This window comes from Leguminivora glycinivorella, chromosome 6, assembly GCF_023078275.1.
Source record: "Leguminivora glycinivorella isolate SPB_JAAS2020 chromosome 6, LegGlyc_1.1, whole genome shotgun sequence".
NCBI lineage: Eukaryota > Metazoa > Arthropoda > Insecta > Lepidoptera > Tortricidae > Leguminivora > Leguminivora glycinivorella.
The window spans coordinates 6,444,131-6,463,407 of NC_062976.1; the positions used below are offsets into that span (position 1 = coordinate 6,444,131).

Below are 19,277 nucleotides of genomic sequence, written 5' to 3' on the forward strand. Positions count from 1 at the left end.
GATTTTAACACTTTTCCAAGTTAAGGGAGACATAATTATGTAGGTATTTCCAACATACGTACGCTACGTAAAACTTGATGATCTATTGCCAATTGTCATTTATACATACATACATACATACATACATAATACATACATATAATCACGCCTGTATCCCATAAATGGGTAGGCAGAGCACATGAACTACTAAGTTTCAGTGCCACTCTTGGCAAAAAGGGGTTGAAAGAAATCCAAATTATGACATTGCAGTGACAGGTTGCCAGCCTCTCGCCTACGCCACAATTTAACCCATATCCCACAGTCGACTTCTACGACACCCACGGGAAGAAAGAGGGTGGTGAAATTCTTAACCCGTTACCACACTGGGGATTGCAATTTATATAATTGGAATTACACATTATATAATTGGAATGTTTCCTACAGTTTACATACTTATTACAAATGTTTCCATCTGTTGGATAAGTTTATTTGACATACCTGTCTAGACTAGAAACATATATAACATTGTATCCTTATTTAAAGGCACATGGGACTTGTCTATGGGATCTAGAATTACAAGTACAACCTATTACTATATTTAGCCACAACTAAAATACGCGAAATGCTAATTATCTGTGTAAATATTCAAACCTAACTAAACAGGTGTAATAGATGTTATATTCTCCAGGATCCATTCACACTGATCTCATGGCAATGGAACTAACTGTTTAAAGTGAAAGCGCTTAGATACAAAACAATGAACCAAGAGAAGTCGGTTAAAAAACTGATATCATGACCAATTTGGCTCTAAAACTTAGTTTTTTTCGAAACTTCGCGTTCCTTCGGGTTACTAAGACCCAAGTGATCTCCTACTGCGTAAAACAACTTTCGGCAAACACCATCTGTGCCTAAGATTAGTTGGCCACGACACGACTGTAAAGAGTATTACCTAACTACAACGCAGTTTGTTTAGCGACATGTAAGTCTATCTAAGGAAAGTAATGTCACCAGATACAATCGCATTATGCTTGTAAGACGTTTAAACAGATTTAGCTGAAGATATGCGGACAGCACGAGGCAAGGTGAAGGCCGAGCGGTGGGCATACATTTGCATATTGTTATATATATGGCACCCTTTTCAAGGCTCGTTGCCAATTATTGGCACACTAGCGACCCGCCGCGGCTTAGCACGGGTACTATACATACATGTAAACCTTCCTCTAGAATCACTCTATCTGTTTAAAAAAAAACACATCAAAATCCGTTGCGTAGTTTTAAAGATTTAAGCATACATAGGGACATAGGGACAGAGAAAGCGACTTTGTTTTATAATATGTAGTGATGTAGTGATAGTGAAGTGATTCAACCGTGTTTCAGGGCTTAGGAAAGGGGATATTAGTCTTATACATATTGACTGGGATATAGACCGTGATCACCTTTTTAATTTTTGTCGAGCTCCCGATATTTCGACTCAGTTATTAGCGTACATCCATCATGATCACAAAATACCCAATAAAGCCCGGTCAATATAAGTCTAATGTAAATAACCGTGAATCATTCAGAAGCTTATATGATATAAGTTTAGACAAGACAATCAGTGTAAAATATTGCAGCAGAAACGCTGGTGCAGTCTGAATCAGATTTGGCTATTCTCCGATGCATTTGATTCATACATAAATTACTTAAACAGAATGAAACAGACCACAAAACTTTATCTTAAGATTGGATGGAGGGTACTTAATAAATAAATATATAAATAAATAAAAATTGGGGACACATCACACAAGTAAATGCCCTTACCGGGATTCGAACCCAGGACCGCGGCTTAGCAGGCAGGGTCACTATCGACTGAGCCAGACCGGCCGTCAACTAAGTATGATCACAATTTGTGCCAAAATAATTGTATAGCATTGAAATCAGAAATGGATCTCTTTCACATCAAAAGTCCCGTTCATCAAGAATTTTAAATAACATTTCAGGAATATCCCATCTTCCGTTCCCTTACAAAATTAAAGGACCTTACGAAATACGAGTATTACATGTTTTGTTGCGAAAATCTTTGAAGGAAGCGTTTCAAGAATTTCTAAGTTAAATTTGTACTCATAACTTATTCAGCTTCACGTTTCATATTATTTTCTTTATTCAGCAGTTCTCGAAAAGTTTGTACAAAAATTAAGGGAAAAGTTAAATTTGTTTTTATTAATTCCTATTTTGTTACCAAGATTTTGTTAATGAATTGAGATTTTATTAAGTTTTATTTCGTCATTAAGGTTCTCTAGTATCTATATTTTCTTAATTATAACAATTATCCTGTATATATCTTACGAAAGTCGAATTATATTACTAAATGTTGGTAACAAAATAGGATCAATTAAAATTTGATGACGTGGCATTGTACAAAGTTGACGGGAATTGCTGTATTATTCTCTTTAGGAAGAATTTAGGGCAAGGTCACGACCGGATATTAGATAATTTTTAAGAAAAAAAAACCGTCGCCTTTCGGGTTCTGGTGAAAGCTACTTGCGAATGTTGGATTATGTAGAAATGTGTAAGTATTTTTTTAAACTGCTTTTAATGCTTTAATTATTAGATGGCAACACAAATGAATATACGTATAACGTTAAGGTTTGAGGAGTTTCCTCAATTTCTCATGAATTCGATTATATTATAAGAAATCGAAGCTTGACAAACTTTGACTTAATGAAAACTCAATATGCTTAACAAACATAACTAAATAAATGTCACTGTTCTGAACTTAAATGCATGCTTTTCTTACAAAAATACCAAAGTCACTATGAGTGTGCCGTTCAGATTTGAGGAGTTCGGTTCTGACTATCATCAGCAGTTCCACTGCACCAAATGTCACTGTTCTGGACGTAAGTGCATGCTGTTCTTATAAAAATACCAAAGTCACTATAAGCGTGCCGTTTAGATTTGAGGAGTTCGGTTCTGACCATCATCAGCAGTTCCACTGTACCAAATGTCACTGTTCTAGACGTAAGCGCATGCTGTTCTTATAAAAATGGCAAAGTCACTATAAGCGTGCCGTTCAGATTTGAGGAGTTTGGTTCTGGCCATCATCAGCAGTTCCACTGCACCAAATGTCACTGTTCTGGACGAAAGTGCATGCTGTTCTTATAAAAATACCAAAGTCACTATAAGCGTGCCGTTCAGATTTGAGGAGTTCGGTTCTGACCATCATCAGCAATTCCACTGCACCAAATGTCACTGTTCTGGACGAAAGTGCATGCTGTTCTTATAAAAATACCAAAGTCACTATAAGCGTGCCGTTCAGATTTGAAGAGTTCCGTTCTGGCCATCATCAGCAGTTCCACTGCACCAAATGTCACTGTTTCGTACCTAAATGCATGCTGTTCCTTTAAAAACACAAAAATCACCATATGTATGCCTTTCAGATTCGAGGAGCTCCCTCGATTTCTCCAGGATCCCATCATCAGAACTGGGTTCTGAGAAAAATGGGACCAATCTGTATGCATATACATTCAATAAAAAAAAATTCAAAATCGGTCCAGTAACGACGGAGATATCGAGGAACAAACATAAAAAATAATAAAAAATAAAAACATACAGATGACTTGATAACCGTCCTTCTTGAGAGATATGAGGCGACGGTTAATAAAATGAGAATTTCACTTATCGAATTTAGACACAATTGAAGATATACACATTTTAACTGTGTGTCAATGCAAATGTGTCATTCTTTACGGGCACTGAGATATATTTCGTGAACCACAGGTATCGCTTTCAAAAAGACATCTCTCTAAATATTATAGGTATCATAAATTAACCTAAGTTTTATGGTATCATTTACATTAGAATCTATAGTTAGGTACCGTTCTGACTCGCTGTTTTCAGCATTTTCCAAGATCGCTCCTTTATGCTATCTTGCATTTTACAAAATCAGCAACTTTAACGCATACTAAAAAGTCGGTGGTTGCGAAGGAGCGAAGTAGAATATGCACTACCTATGCATTTTATGCAATGTGCAGTCTATACTCCACTCCACTCGATGAGAGTGTTTTCTTTTTATAAACTTAGTTGAAGGTTTTTTGCTAAATACCTACGTTTATCCAGTTGTCCAAAGAACAGTGTCAATTTGTTTAAGAAAACAAAAAACAAGAAAAAAGTTTACAGTAAAAACTTTTGAAACTGGAGGGTTGGTTGACAATGACACGACCTGTGGCCTATTTCACCACAGCGACATTTACACTTGACATTGACAATTTTATTATACTGTGCCTATTTCTGGGTCGATAAAAGTGGCACTTTCGGGCGACAATTGTCATTGTGATAAAACAGGCCACTGTCATATACAAAAACAAAGGAGTAAACTTTTACTTTTTATTAACCGTCGCCTCATATCTCTCAAGAAGGACGGTTCTCAAGTCGTCTGTATGTTTTTTTTTTTATGTTTGTTCCTCGATATCTCCGTCGTTACTGGACCGATTTTGAAAAATTTTTTTTTGATTGAATGTATATGCTTACAAATTGGTCCCATTTTTCTCAGAACCCAGTTCTGATGATGGGATCCTGGAGAAATCGAGGGAACTCCTCAAATCTGAAAGGCATACATATGGTGATTTTTATGTTTTTAAAGGAACAGCATGCATTTAGGTACGGAACAGTGACATTTGGTGCAGTGGAACTGCTGATGATGGCCAGAACGGAACTCTTTAAATCTGAACGGCACGCTTATAGTGACTTTGGTATTTTTATAAGAACAGCATGCATTTTCAACCAGAACAGTGACATTTGGTGCAGTGGAATTGCTGATGATGGCCAGAACGGAACTCTTCAAATCTGAACGGCACGCTTATAGTGACTTTGGTATTTTTATAAGAACAGCATGCACTTTCGTCCAGAACAGTGACATTTGGTGCAGTGGAATTGCTGATGATGGTCAGAACCGAACTCCTCAAATCTGAACGGCACGCTTATAGTGACTTTGGTATTTTTATAAGAACAGCATGCACTTTCGTCCAGAACAGTGACATTTGGTGCAGTGGAACTGCTGATGATGGCCAGAACCTAACTCCTCAAATCTGAACGGCACGCTTATAGTGACTTTGCCATTTTTATAAGAACAGCATGCGCTTACGTCTAGAACAGTGACATTTGGTACAGTGGAACTGCTGATGATGGTCAGAACCGAACTCCTCAAATCTGAACGGCACGCTTATAGTGTCTTTGGTATTTTTATAAGAACAGCATGCACTTACGTCCAGAACAGTGACATTTGGTGCAGTGGAACTGCTGATGATGGTCAGAACCGAACTCCTCAAATCTGAACGGCACACTCATAGTGACTTTGGTATTTTTGTAAGAAAAGCATGCATTTAAGTTCAGAACAGTGACATTTATTTAGTTATGTTTGTTAAGGATATTGAGTTTTCAAGTCAAAGTTTGTCAAGCTTCGATTTCTTATAATATAATCGGATTCATGAGGAATTGAGGAAACTCCTCAAACCTTAACGTTATACGTATATTCATTTGTGTTGCCATCTAATAATTAAAGCATTAAAAGCAGTTTTAAAAAATACTTACACATTTCTACATAATCCAACATTCGCAAGTAGCTTTCACCAGAACCCGAAAGGCGACGGTTTTTTTTTTCTTAAAAATTATTGCCTAACAATACACAAAACCTACCTATAAAACGATCCCTAATAACATTCTTAGCCGATAATAGACACCTGAACTATATTTATATTTATTCACTATTCATAACTATCCCCATCACATTTCTCTGCAAACAAGTCATCTAAACAGACGAACCATCCCTGTACCTACGCTAAATAAAATCTGGTAAAAATAACTTCAATAACAATAGGAGAAATGACAAAGTATTCCATTTTGTAAGGAATTTCTATACGTTCTCTCCTTTTCAAGAGTATATAAAAGTGTATTGACTGTATTGAGTTGACCTTGATCTCTGAAAAGCTGAATGCCAGCGTTTTCTTAGAAGGAAACGGCATACAGATATCCGATGAGCGCCCTTCCGTATCCGACACAATATCGAGATTCTTGGAGATCTTCACAAACGTAGATGAATATCAAATAAGGTATGGGACAGGTTATTTTATTCAGTCACCTGCCTTAAATTACCGGGTGAACATAGGTACATATAGGCTGTATGATAGTAGGCATTTTCGCGAGAACAATAATTACCAAAAATATTTTTTCTAAGGTAGGTAAATTTTATGTTTTTCCTACTCAGAATCACGAGCCCTTTCGATCTAGAACAAAAAACAAATTTGCATACTTTCTACTTTGTAACCGCTGTACAAAGTTTTTGAAAACTGGTAACGAAGTGGACAAAATAAATATGGGACGCTTTTTTCCGCCTAGTAGGATGAAAAGCGCTCGTAATTCTGAGTAAGACAAAACATTAAATTTACCTATTTTAGAAAAAAAAGATTTTGCATCTTTTTTCGCGAAAATGGCCTACTAGTATATGAGCCACTTTTACTAAGGACTAACCCCGATTACCCCGAAATCGAGGTATACCTTACCTACTGTAAATAAAGCTAGAAGTATTTTTTAAATTAAAGGAACAATGTGATGTAATGTGTGTGATTAAAGGAAATAATATATGTGTTAGAGTCTGGCTAATGAAAGTTGAACCCAGTATTTTTTTAAAACAGCAACTCTGGATGTCAAAATTCGATTGTCATCTGTCAGTGTGACTGTCACTTTAACGAATTTTAGTAAAAGTTAACAGCGAAATCTATAAATAATAATGTATAAAAATTAGTAAAGTAAGTGCTGTAAATAAATTAGAAATAATAAAAAAGAAACTATGTTATTAATGTGTTGCCAGCTCAATTTTTTTTGAAATTGTCGCGAGTGCCGAGCAACGCGATGACGTTTGACAACTTCACTGCTGGCAACCCTGCTAGGAAGTAGCATCGTCTTTGGTAAGTAAATCAGCTGTAATAGCCTATTGATGGTCTATGGCAGACTAGGTGTGAGAGTCGTCTTGCTTCTTTGGTACAAAGCACAATGGCGGAATCTGGTTTTACCGCCCATACAGTGAAGTGAAGTTGTGTTGTAATTCTAAACCGTCAGGGTTCTACGAAGAGAGGAATTCACGTGAGCTGATTTCCCTAAAGCTGAGTATCTGTGCATTCTTATCGATTACAGTTTGTTATCATGCTGAAAGGTTATACGATTCTCTGAGTGCGCTCGATTCCTATCGATTATCGATCTTGCCCTATTGTTGTATTGTGACACGTGTAACCTTATAAGAATTACTTGCTTAGTATCGTGCCCTGACTTGGACACTATATACAGACCACATGATGACGCTCCCCGTAACTCAACCCGCTCTTATATGTATCCCCTATACAATGTAGGATACGTTATCGTCGGGGCGCAAGGTCCTGACGAGATAGGAGTCATGGCGTAAGGCCTGACGAGATCTTCGTTATCGTCGGGGCGCAAGGCCCTGACGAGATAGTTCTTCTTAGCTAGTATGCTCCTCTTGCGTGCGAGCAATGAGCTTAGGTTCGAGGAGTCATGGCGCAAGGCCTGACGAGATATTCGTTATCGTAGGGGCGCAAGGCCCTGACGAGATAGTTCTTCTTAGCTAGCATGCTCCTCTTGCGTGCGAGCAATGAGCTTAGGTTCGAGGAGTCATGGCGCAAGGCCTGACGAGATATTCGTTATCGTAGGGGCGCAAGGCCCTGACGAGATAGATGATTCGAGGAGTCATGGCGCAAGGCCTGACGAGATCCTCTTTATCGTAGGATGCTCATTGCTCGTCTTGCAGAACAGTGATAAGCGATAAGCTTAGGGTTTGTGTAGTTAGAGGCGCAAGGCCTGACTTGACCTATGACCAACTGACAGACTAGGTTGAATCCTATGACTAATCTAGCAGTACCATGTCCCTTAACTGATTCCCAAGATACTCAGTGACCTCAGTGACATCAGATATCACTTAAAACCACAGGTGGTGTAAAGCGGCCTCGCAGCAGGGTTAGTGTCCAGCGAGAAGGGCGACCAGGGCGACCTAGCTGAACCCAATAGGTGAACAGATGAGAGATGAAGGTATGTTTTGGACATCTTTATCTCTGTCATTTTTTTTATCGCAACGCACCTCACATTACATATTTTCTCTACCACTGTTATTGAGTTACAGACCTAAGGATTGTGTGAGATGCGTTCGCGACAGAGAGTATTTATTTGCGATAAAAAGTACCTAAGTTTATGAGAGTGTCTTAAATTTTTACTCTGTAATAAATGAACATTATTTTAGCAAGTTCCGAAATTTTATTGCAAAGGTATTTTCATGGAACGTTATTGAAAAAAATAAAATTGGTACTTCTTTTATAATGTCGTCTTGAGCTGAAATATTTTATATGTAATAAGAAGTTTAGTTTTTTATTAATACTTATTAAACAAAGTTACATTATTACTTACGAGTTCGCTTGGGAAAACACACAATAAAGACCAATGCACCAATTTCGTTTAGTAGTAAGAGTAACCTTTCTAACTTCAATAAATGTACTGTTTCAGTTGAGTTACAGCTTCATTTGTCTGCAGGGCTAGCACAGTGGTGCTATTAAATTATGTCGTCGCGACATAATTCCCGTCCCTATTATGCCATTACCTGTGGCTTAGGTACTCTACCGTGGCACACCTCGGACACTGGTGATCAAATATATAAAAGAGGCGCGTTCCTAGCACACAGTCTAAGATCGTGTAGATGAATGCGTACTATGCTTGTATGAGTGACATATGATAGGTCGACTGTTCGCGTTTTTGACAGGCGGTAACTGTGAGGTAACCGAGAGGGGGTGGGTGGCACTTTCAGCGGGGAGCGGGAGTGGCCATACTGTACGACAGTACTCTTTATTATACTGTGACCGTGGCGAGATACTGTCGCACGTGCTATGCTAGCTATGCAGCAAATAAAGAACAAATTTTTGTCTCGTCTTTCAATAGAACAAAGCCTCCAGTCCTCAAACCATCAATTCATTATGAATGTAATGATGCTTGCAGATGTTTGTAGCAAGTCGGCAGAAAATTGCTTTAGGCAAAATGCCAATATTGTATAACACGAGCACAGTAAACCCATTCCATTAACGATGTTTACGTTAAAAACATTTACGGGGCTGCATGTTTCAGGTATGTTTTTCTTATCGGGCAATATATTTTTCACGGGTTAAATATTAATGAAAAAATAATATGCGTCAAGGACCGAGATAACGGCGCGTGCATGCACCCTACAACAAATACAAAATAGCGTAAAGACTTAGGGGAAGCGGTGGTCTCTGTGTTATGGTAGGAAGGGGCTTGGAGTCAATAGTAACTGACCTTGGTGGCTAGCCGAATGGCACAATCGCTCACGAAACGCTCACGAAACGAAGCGCTAGTAGATATCTATCTCTATCGCGCTTGCGTATTGGCGCGACAGAGCCAGCGGCGTATCGCTTTCGTTTGGCGTCGGAGAAATGCCATTCGGCTACGGGGCCTGGTGCCGTAGCCGAATGGCATTTCTGTGACGCGAAACGAAAACGTGGTTTTCATCTCTAGTGGGGAGGCAGCGGCCTCTGTTATTGTAGGGGGCTTGGGGCGTGGGCATTGTGGTTGTCGTCTCTAGGGGAGGAGGCGGTGGGCTCTGTGTTGTTGGAAGGGGCTTTGGGCTTGACTAACTACTGACCTGATGGTGTGAGGGGCCTCGCTCGGGGCGTGGGGGCAGCATTATGGTTATCATCTCTAGGGGGGGACGCAGTAGCCTCTGTGTTGTTGTTGGAAGGGGGTCCGGGGCCCTCGCCGGCGCCCGCTTCTATCTGTAACTAAAAAAAAACAACTGTTAGAGCGGAATAAACTGCGAGTACATATTAATAATGGAACAAGGCCTTTTTCCATTACGACGCATGTTGTCTTGTAAAGATGCTTGTGAACTTGAACCGTTCGTCATGATAAAGATAAAATGTTAGGGAACACACATAAAATAAATGTAATTAATTATAAGTTATCGCACATGCAATCTAATGCGGAAACTTGTAAAGAGGTTCAAAACGACATTATCTCAAGGTGAAGTAGTCAGGCGATCCAGTAATTAACGTTTGTTCACCTTCGCTAAATATTATTTTTTAGCTAATAGGTTTTTCTGTCTATTTGTAGTGGTATTTTGTACAAAAGAAATTACAAAAAAAAGTAAAGTTATCTAATTATTTTACCAATACCCGTTTCTCAAAACTGTAAGTTACAAGTTACAAGCGGAAGTCTCTTTAGAACTAGTCATATTAGACATTGACAACCACTTGCAAATTGTAACTTGTAACTTCGAGGAATGGGCCCCAGGTGGTTTAGCACAGTTGCGCTAGATCACAGTATAATAAAGAGTACTATCGTACAGTATGGCCACTTCCGCTCCCCTCTGAAAGCGCCGCCCACCCCCTCTCGGTTACCTCGCAGTTACCGCCTGTCAAAAACGCGACCAGTCGACCTGTCAAATTTCACTCATACAAGCATAGTACGCGTTCACCTACACGAGCTTAGAATGTGTGCTAGGAACGCGCCTCTTTCATATATTTGATCGCCAGTGTCCGAGTGGTAAAATAAAAAGTGAAAAAAAAAAATGTTAGGACCTACATTGTAAAGTAGGGACTGATTTTTTTTTCGTTCCAACCCCAATGTGTGATATATTGTTGGATAGGTATTTAAAAATGAATAAGGGTTTACTAAAATCGTTTTTTGATAATATTAGTATTTTCGGAAATAATCGCACCTAAAGGAACACACATAAAATAAATGTAATTAATTATAAGTTATCGCACATGCAATCTAACGCGGAAACTTGTAAAGAGGTTCAAAACGACATTATCTCAAGGTGAAGTAGTCAGGCGATCCAGTAATTAACGTTTGTTCACCTTCGCTAAATATTATTTTTTAGCTAATAGGTTTTTCTGTCTATTTGTAGTGGTATTTTGTACAAAAGAAATTACAAAAAAAAGTAAAGTTATCTAATTATTTTACCAATACCCGTTTCTCAAAACTGTAAGTTACAAGTTACAAGCGGAAGTCTCTTTAGAACTAGTCATATTAGACATTGACAACCACTTGCAAATTGTAACTTGTAACTTCGAGGAATGGGCCCCAGGTGGTTTAGCACAGTTGCGCTAGATCACAGTATAATAAAGAGTACTATCGTACAGTATGGCCACTTCCGCTCCCCTCTGAAAGCGCCGCCCACCCCCTCTCGGTTACCTCGCAGTTACCGCCTGTCAAAAACGCGACCAGTCGACCTGTCAAATTTCACTCATACAAGCATAGTACGCGTTCACCTACACGAGCTTAGAATGTGTGCTAGGAACGCGCCTCTTTCATATATTTGATCGCCAGTGTCCGAGTGGTAAAATAAAAAGTGAAAAAAAAAAATGTTAGGACCTACATGTAAAGTAGGGACTGATTTTTTTTTCGTTCCAACCCCAACGTGTGATATATTGTTGGATAGGTATTTAAAAATGAATAAGGGTTTACTAAAATCGTTTTTTGATAATATTAGTATTTTCGGAAATAATCGCACCTAAAGGAAAAAAAGTGTCACCCCCCCCCTCTAACTTTTGAACCATAAGCTTAAAAAATATGAAAAAACTCACAAAAGTAGAACTTTATAAAGACTTTCTAGGAAAATTGTTTTCAACTTGATAGGTTTAGTAGGTTTTGAGAAAAATACGGAAAACTACGGAACCCTACACTGAGCGTGGCCCGACACGCTTTTGGCCGGTTTTTGAATTTATCGCGAACACCAGACAGACGCGGTAGGGAAACCTTCATTACTTTGCAATCGTGAGTAAAACCTAGTTTAAATAACACGGAAGATCATTGCGAACCACTAAAAATAGGTCATTTAAAAAACGCGATACAAGCCCATGCGGCATTTTGTCAACAAGCTTTTGGAAACTAGTTTATAAACTAAATTATTCATATTAATTTAAACCTTACGCCCCCGTAAAAACGTTGTTTTTTACAGGAACATGAATAAATAATATACGCTCTTGTCAAAGTTATTTCAGATAGTCATCACGCGACATATCTCACGAAGTGTCGTGACTTCGCAAATTGAACCTTATCACTATAATAATAAGGTCCAAGGATAAGGTTAAATGAATAAAGGATTATTATTTTTATCGTGAAAATCGTGATTCATGGTACAACAATGTTTAACTTTTTTTATGGAATGAAAATGCAACCAGCAGTTAAAAGTGATCATGATAGTTCATGTAACAAAATGCGGTACATTCAGCTTACGCTTACACAACCTACTACTACCTACCTACAACCATAGATTAAATATAAGAAGATCATACATTAAAATGCGACCGCCTAAGAAGCTAAGAACGCGCACGTACATAGATGGTGACACAAAAAATGCCTTGTGTCAAGTATCACTTTTGAGCCATAAATCTATGTCAAAAGTGGCACTTAACGCCATCTACAAGTATAATCGAAAACTACAATTTTCTTTTTGTGGCGCCATCTATGTGTGGTGTAGTGTATGCTCGTTCTTATAGGCGGTCGCATTTAAATGTATGGGATGGTATGATTTTCTCATATTTAATCTATGCTTACTAATCTTAGTAATATTTGCCTATTATGTATTTTAATTCTTTTTTGTATTTTAATTCTTTTGTATATTCTGTGTGTATTGTGACAAGCAAATAAACGGATATCTATCTATATATCTAGTAAATAATCCATAAACCTGTAAGAATACAATTATTACAATTGACAACTTTATTCGAATTCTTCGAAAAATTCGAATACAGAAACTCCATTTCGGGACCAATTTTCTTCCTAAATTCGTCCTTTATAGTAATTAATGTGCATGAAAACTTGTACCTACAGAAAGGACCAAGTTTCTTCTCCCGTATTTTGGGCGAAGTTTGAAGCAGAACTCGAGATTACTTATTAGTATTTAATCCCCTTTATAGTATTATCTCTCTTCAGCGCCCTAGGGCATCACAGACACCCAAAATCAACAGGACGATATTTAAACCTCATAACACCTCACAAAATAGTGTTAAGTATGGGTTAAATTAGGTTTCGTGTAAAGCGATTAAATAAATCAATTCTAGGACAATGTGTAACATTTTACAATAAGTTACCAAGGGAAGCACTGGATTTACCATTACATTCACTTAAGAAATATGTAAACGGCCTGTTACGTAAAGCATACTACACTGTTCAATAATATATATCAATGATCAAAATGCACGGCCTTCTATAACTAAAACTAAATGAATTAATAATGAATGATAATATTTACCTATATAATATATTAGAAGCAAATTTCATAGGTTTATTGTTAAGTTATATTGTTTCTGTTTTGTTATTTATTTTATAATTTAATTTTAATGTAATTTTGACGATTCGAAAGAGGTTGTAAAATCCTACTTGAATAAACGATATCTTATCTTATCTTATCTGATAATACAATATATATACCTAATGTGCACAGTAGCAATATGTATAATTAAGTATGTCGCATATTGATATAATATTGCTGGCACAACATATAGAGCTCTTTGTTGCTCATACAATTATTTTAATTAAATATGGGACAAAGTATTCGTTTCATACATTATAACGACGTCAAATAACCGGATTATTGAATTCAATTTTCGTAACAATGCTACATGGTTCTATTCATCACGCATAGTATAAATTAAATTACCTAAAACGAAAAACATCGTACATTGACACGCTTTTTCCTAACTCTACCGCACGAGCATTGATCAGCGAAGGTCTTAGCTTCAACTTAAAAGGGTTTCGTATGTCTAAAACTAATATTCTACGAATACCTACGTAACAAATGTCATAAATCTAAAATATGGGTAATTTTTATACACACAAGTACCTACAGTTTTGGACCGAAAACAAAGGTTGTTCTTAAACATATGTAAGTAAGTACCTAATTGATAGAAACACATATAAGAATGATTAAACATGCATGCACACAAAATTTCACTATAATACTTGAACTATTATATATTCAGCGCTATAATCGGTTGAGAACAGCGTACGTAAGCATTTTCACTAGATCGTAGCGATTGCCACGAGAGTTTCAGTAGGTTATGAAACTAATGAACACGACTTTCAGTAAGTCTGTGACTATCCGTAACTTTTTGACCTGACTTTCAGTAAGTATATGAAGTTCCTAGTCTATTCAAGATGTCAATCATTTGCTAGATACCCTGTTCTCATTTGACATATCATATACGCAATACACACACACACATGCCAATGACATATAAATGCGGCTAACACATTAGAGAAAGCTAACCATTCGATTAGCATTCGGCTAGGCACCCTGAATTCATCGCTGAATAAGCACTGGAGCGGTGAAACTCACTAGGGAGTAATATTAAAGCGCTTTATTCGATTAAAAGTAGATGTCGCGATGAGTTCAACGAACATTGTGTGGTTACAATTAAGGGTGACAGTAATCTGTTAAAAGCTTTCACACTACGGGTTTTTAAAACGTTACCCGAAAGCTCATGGTAATGGAATATATTATGTTTCTACTTTTACCCCCCTTATTCATAAACGTACTCTAAAGTTATCAAGCCGATAAATTTCGTTTGTCCTTTTCTATCACACCAATACGTTGGCAAGGGACAAACGAACTTTATCGGCTTGATAACTTAGAGTAATACGTTTATGAATAAGGGGTTTAGGGTTATTCTTCTACTTAGCGTTGTCACTAGGTATCTAAAGCCTTTTTTTTCGGTATGGTAGGTATCTAAAGCCTGGCCAGAAATATATGACTACGCGCCATGTTGCGGAATTTCATTAGAACTATTTTCTTCATACTAAACTGAACTGTCATCCCATACATCAGAATAACAGCGCCCTCCTGACAATAGTCAATATATTTCTGGTCAGGCTTTATACATATACTCTGTCAAACAAGTCTGTCAGTAAATAAGAACAAAGAAAACTATAGGTATCCTTTTCTTTAGCGCCCTAAAGAAAAGGATGCATATAGGTTTCTTTGTTCTTATTTACTGACAGACTTGTTTGACAGAGTTTATACACTCGTAAGGTCCCGCCCGTCCCCGTCCTATTTTTAGGACAAACCCAATGTCAATTGCCAATCGAAGCGTAATGACCCCCAAGGTCAAGTTTACGAACAAAATTACACCTTTTAGCCATAAATAGGATATTTATTTTTTATCATGCAAAAACGTCTGCGAGCGATACTATGTAGTATCGCTCACGCCAACAAAGTGCAAAAATAAAAAATGGAAAAAAAAAAATGCGAAGAGGTGTGCTTTTTCATCAATATGTATTGATGAAAAAGCACACCTCTTCGCATTTTTCTTTAATAAATTTAAAAATATGAATAAGATTATGTATAGGTATACCAATGTACCTACTTTTTTTTATAATTTAATTATTTCTTAATACTTCTAGCCACACATACATCTAAGATTATGTAACCTAAGAAAATTAGAAAATCTGCGAAAATAATAGGCTAGTTTCCTATACTTAAAATAATAGTATTTTATGCAACTGGCGTTTAAGTGAGGTTAAAAAAGATGAGTGGCGTGAGTAACAATTTGAGGCGAATCGTCTTGTATGGACCAGCCGCTGCTGCTAGCTAAACCGGCAGAAGAACTACGATAACGATGTTAGCGTAAGCGATTGTATCGTTGGCTAGGACCCTGAAGATTCAACGCCAAAGATAAAACATTGCCTATTTGTCCCCGCGATCACGTTTCAAAGACGGCGTGATTTCAATTTGGCAAGTCAACGGCTTTTATATTGCCTAGCGGGGTTGTTTAGGCTAAACAACAATAAATGCTGATGTTGGTAGAACAAAGAGGCTCATAATGTAGCCGAATGGCATTTCTACGACGCGAAACGAAAACGAAACACCGCTAAAGGTAGTCTGGCTCTGTCGCGCCAATACGCAAGAGCGATAGAGATAGATATCTACGAGCGTTTCGTTTCGTGAGCGTTTGAGCATTCGGCTACGTACGCTGATGTGCGAAATGTCAATTGATATTTGCCAGTCACTTTTCGGTGAAAGAAAACATCGTGAGGAGACCGGACTAACCCCAATAAGGCCTAGTTACCCGGCTTGGAAGGTCAGATGGCAGTGGCGTTCGTAAAACTAGTGTCCACGCCAAATCTTGGGATTAGTTGTCAAAGCGGACCCCAGACTCTCATGAGCCGTGGCGAATGCCGGGATAACGCCGGAGGATGTTGGTATAATAAAGAGTTTGTGTGAAATAAGATATGCGAAGTGATTCGTGAGACGTGGGCGTGCAGCGTGCATTTCAAACAAAGGAAACTCATACAAGTGTCCTGAGTCGACGCTCGCCCGCTACGCTGCAAGCCCCGCTGAACGCTCGGCTACGAGCCTCCACTCAGGCCTTACACTAACGGCCCAGCCACGACATACGTGCGAATGAAAAGTCCCATCGCTGTGTCTCGCTCCAATGTATGGCCGCGCCGCTCACCGCTGTCACGCTTACGGGTAGGCCCGTAAAAACCCGCGCGCGATTTCGAACAGCGGCAAGGTCGTGGCATGCCTCGCGCGCGCTGCGTTTTTGTTTTTGTGACTTACCGCTTGCCGCTGCCGCAAAACGCCTTAGACCATTGTCGTGGCTAGGCCGTTAGACCGATGTCGTGGCTGAGCCGTAAGGGCCAGTTGCATCAACTACACTTGACAGACACATCATCGTCACGCAGCAGACATCTATGGAACTTCCCATACAATAAAAATCCGTTTCTACACAGTAAACCAGTGACTTGAGGGAAGAACTGTGCTAAATCTGTGCAATAAACGCTTGTGTGCTTTCTTTTTTAATGTATGTGATGCTGTATGATGGTTTCTGCAATAAACGTTTTTCTATTCTATTCTATTCTATTTTTCTAAATCTACCTCACTCGGAGAAGCGGTATACGGACTAACGGAATACGTCCCTACTGTGGATCATATACGCGCTGAAACAATGCCACATACGGAGCCTAACGCTCACGCACATGACGGTATAGCTTACAGGACAGATCCCTAAGCAACATACGAATCAATTCACGGAGCGTCTCGACTCAATGGGACTCTGAACGCAGCAAGAAAATTTTACGAACGCTTTAACGGTGACAGATGGTTTGGTGCATCCGGCCCTAAGCCTACACAAGTACACACACATGTCTCCGTCTTTCACGGCACGACGAATTGACGTGATTATTTAAGTGGAGATACGTAGTTGAAGGGATGGAGAGTGACACAGGCTACACTTTTCCCTAAAATGGGCGGCATACTTCTTTGGGGTAACAGTACAGACATCAATAACTTATTCATTTTACAAAAAAGGTGCGTCCGAATTTTAGTTAATATAAAGCCTCTGGACACCTGTCGACCTCATTTCAAAAACCTGGAAATATTAACACTAACCTCTTTGTACATCTTTGAAGTCTGCACTTTCGTGAAACTAAACAGCTCTTTCTTCCTTTTAGCAAAAGACCGACATGCCAAACCATTAAACCTCCGCAAAAATAACCACCTTTCACTGCCCACATCTACTTTAAAAATATGTCACTCCGGACCACATATGATGTGCATAAAAATCTTTAATAAACTTCATCAATCTATAAAACAAATAGACAGTCTTAAATTATTCAAAAAATCCCTTAACACATATCTAATAAGCAAAACCTTTTATACATTGCAAGAGTTTTTTGATGACAAAATGTTTAATTAATACCTATTATAACAAAATTAAGTAGCTAAAAGTATTATTAATAACTTGTAAAACCTAATTTGTAATTTATTTATATACCTACTATTAAGTAAGTAGTTGTAAGATTGCTGCGCCCTTGCAGGGTCATATTACTCCCACATGTTATATGTTTGTAATATGTTTGCAATAAATGCTTTGTTTGTTTGTTTGTTTGTGAAAATTTGTATGGAGCATTCCGCCAATGTCGAATTTAAACGCGAGGGGAATTGCGGGCAAAAGCTAGTATCGTAATAAGTTCCATTCCTTTTGATGCCTATAAATTGGAAATGGTGGTTATGTTATAAGTCCCTGCTCTTTAAATAGAAGCCCTAAATAAACTAACTGATAGCATAGCAAAGAGAGATTGATTAAAAACCAAATGGATACCGAATCTTTATTTACACAACCGTTCAAAATATTCATGAAAACGAACGAACCAGTCATAATTACCTCGCAGGACAAGTAAACAGATACAGCCCCCAAATAAATGATAAATGTGAAAACAGACCGGAGTAAGGCGTATTACACACGATCTGATCTAGTGTATGAAAACAAACACTCATTTTTAATATGATTTTTAAGATTGCTTTCAAGAAAAGATCGTACATCCATTTTAACAGCCGGCAAATGGCGGCAACGCACCACCAACCTTTTTGGTGTTTCGGGTGTCCATAGGCGACAGTTATCGCTTGCTTGCAGATTTTGTTTACATACAATCACGCCTGTATCCCATAGAGGAATAGGAAGAGCACAAGAAACTACTCAAGTTTCTGTACCACTCTTGGCAAATAAGTTTTTTTTTTCAAAAATGTCATTTTTGGCACAAGCTTTTATCGCCGACTGTACCTTTCTTTCAACAGTCATCTACAGTTTTTTTTTATTGAATGTATATGCACACAGATTGGTCCCATTTTTATCGGAACCTAGTTCTGATGATGGGATCCTGGAGAAATCGAGGGAACTCCTCAAATCTGAAATTATACATATGGTGATTTTTGTGTTTTTATAAGAACAGCATGCATTTACGTACGGAACAGTGACATTTGGTGCAGTGGAACTGCTGGTGATGGTCAGAACGGAACTCCTCAAATCTGAACGGCACACTTATAGTGACTTTGGTATTTTTATAAGAACAGCATGCACTTTACGTCCAGAACAGTGACATTTGGTGCAGTGGAACTGCTGATGAAGATTAGAACGGAACTCCTTAAATCTGAACGGTACGCTTATAATGCCTTTGGTATTTTTATAAGAACAGCTTGCGTTTACGTTCAGAACAGTGACATTTGGTGCAGTGGAACTTCTGACGATAATTAGAACGGAACTCCTCAAATCTGAACGGCACACTTATAGTGACTTTCGTATTTTTATAGGAACAGTATGCATTTAAGTTCAGAACAGTCACATTTATTTGTTAGGAGATTTTGTTTTCTTTGTTATGCTTACATAAGTATTGAGTTTTCAAATTTTGTCAAGATCGATTTCTTATAATCGAATATCGGATTCATGAGGAATTGAGGAAACTCTTCAAAC

The 19,277-nt window shown here is 38.1% G+C and overlaps 1 protein-coding gene across 1 annotated transcript in view; it reads right to left on the reverse strand.

The window, feature by feature from the left end:
- The window catches only part of LOC125226965 (dual specificity tyrosine-phosphorylation-regulated kinase 2), a 93,009-nt gene that overhangs the window by 58,298 nt on the left and 15,434 nt on the right, over positions 1 to 19,277 (reverse strand). Inside the window, exon 3 of the mRNA XM_048131152.1 lies at positions 9,665 to 9,794. Coding sequence (XP_047987109.1) covers positions 9,665 to 9,794 — 130 coding nt within the window. The remainder of the gene's footprint in view (positions 1 to 9,664; positions 9,795 to 19,277) is intronic.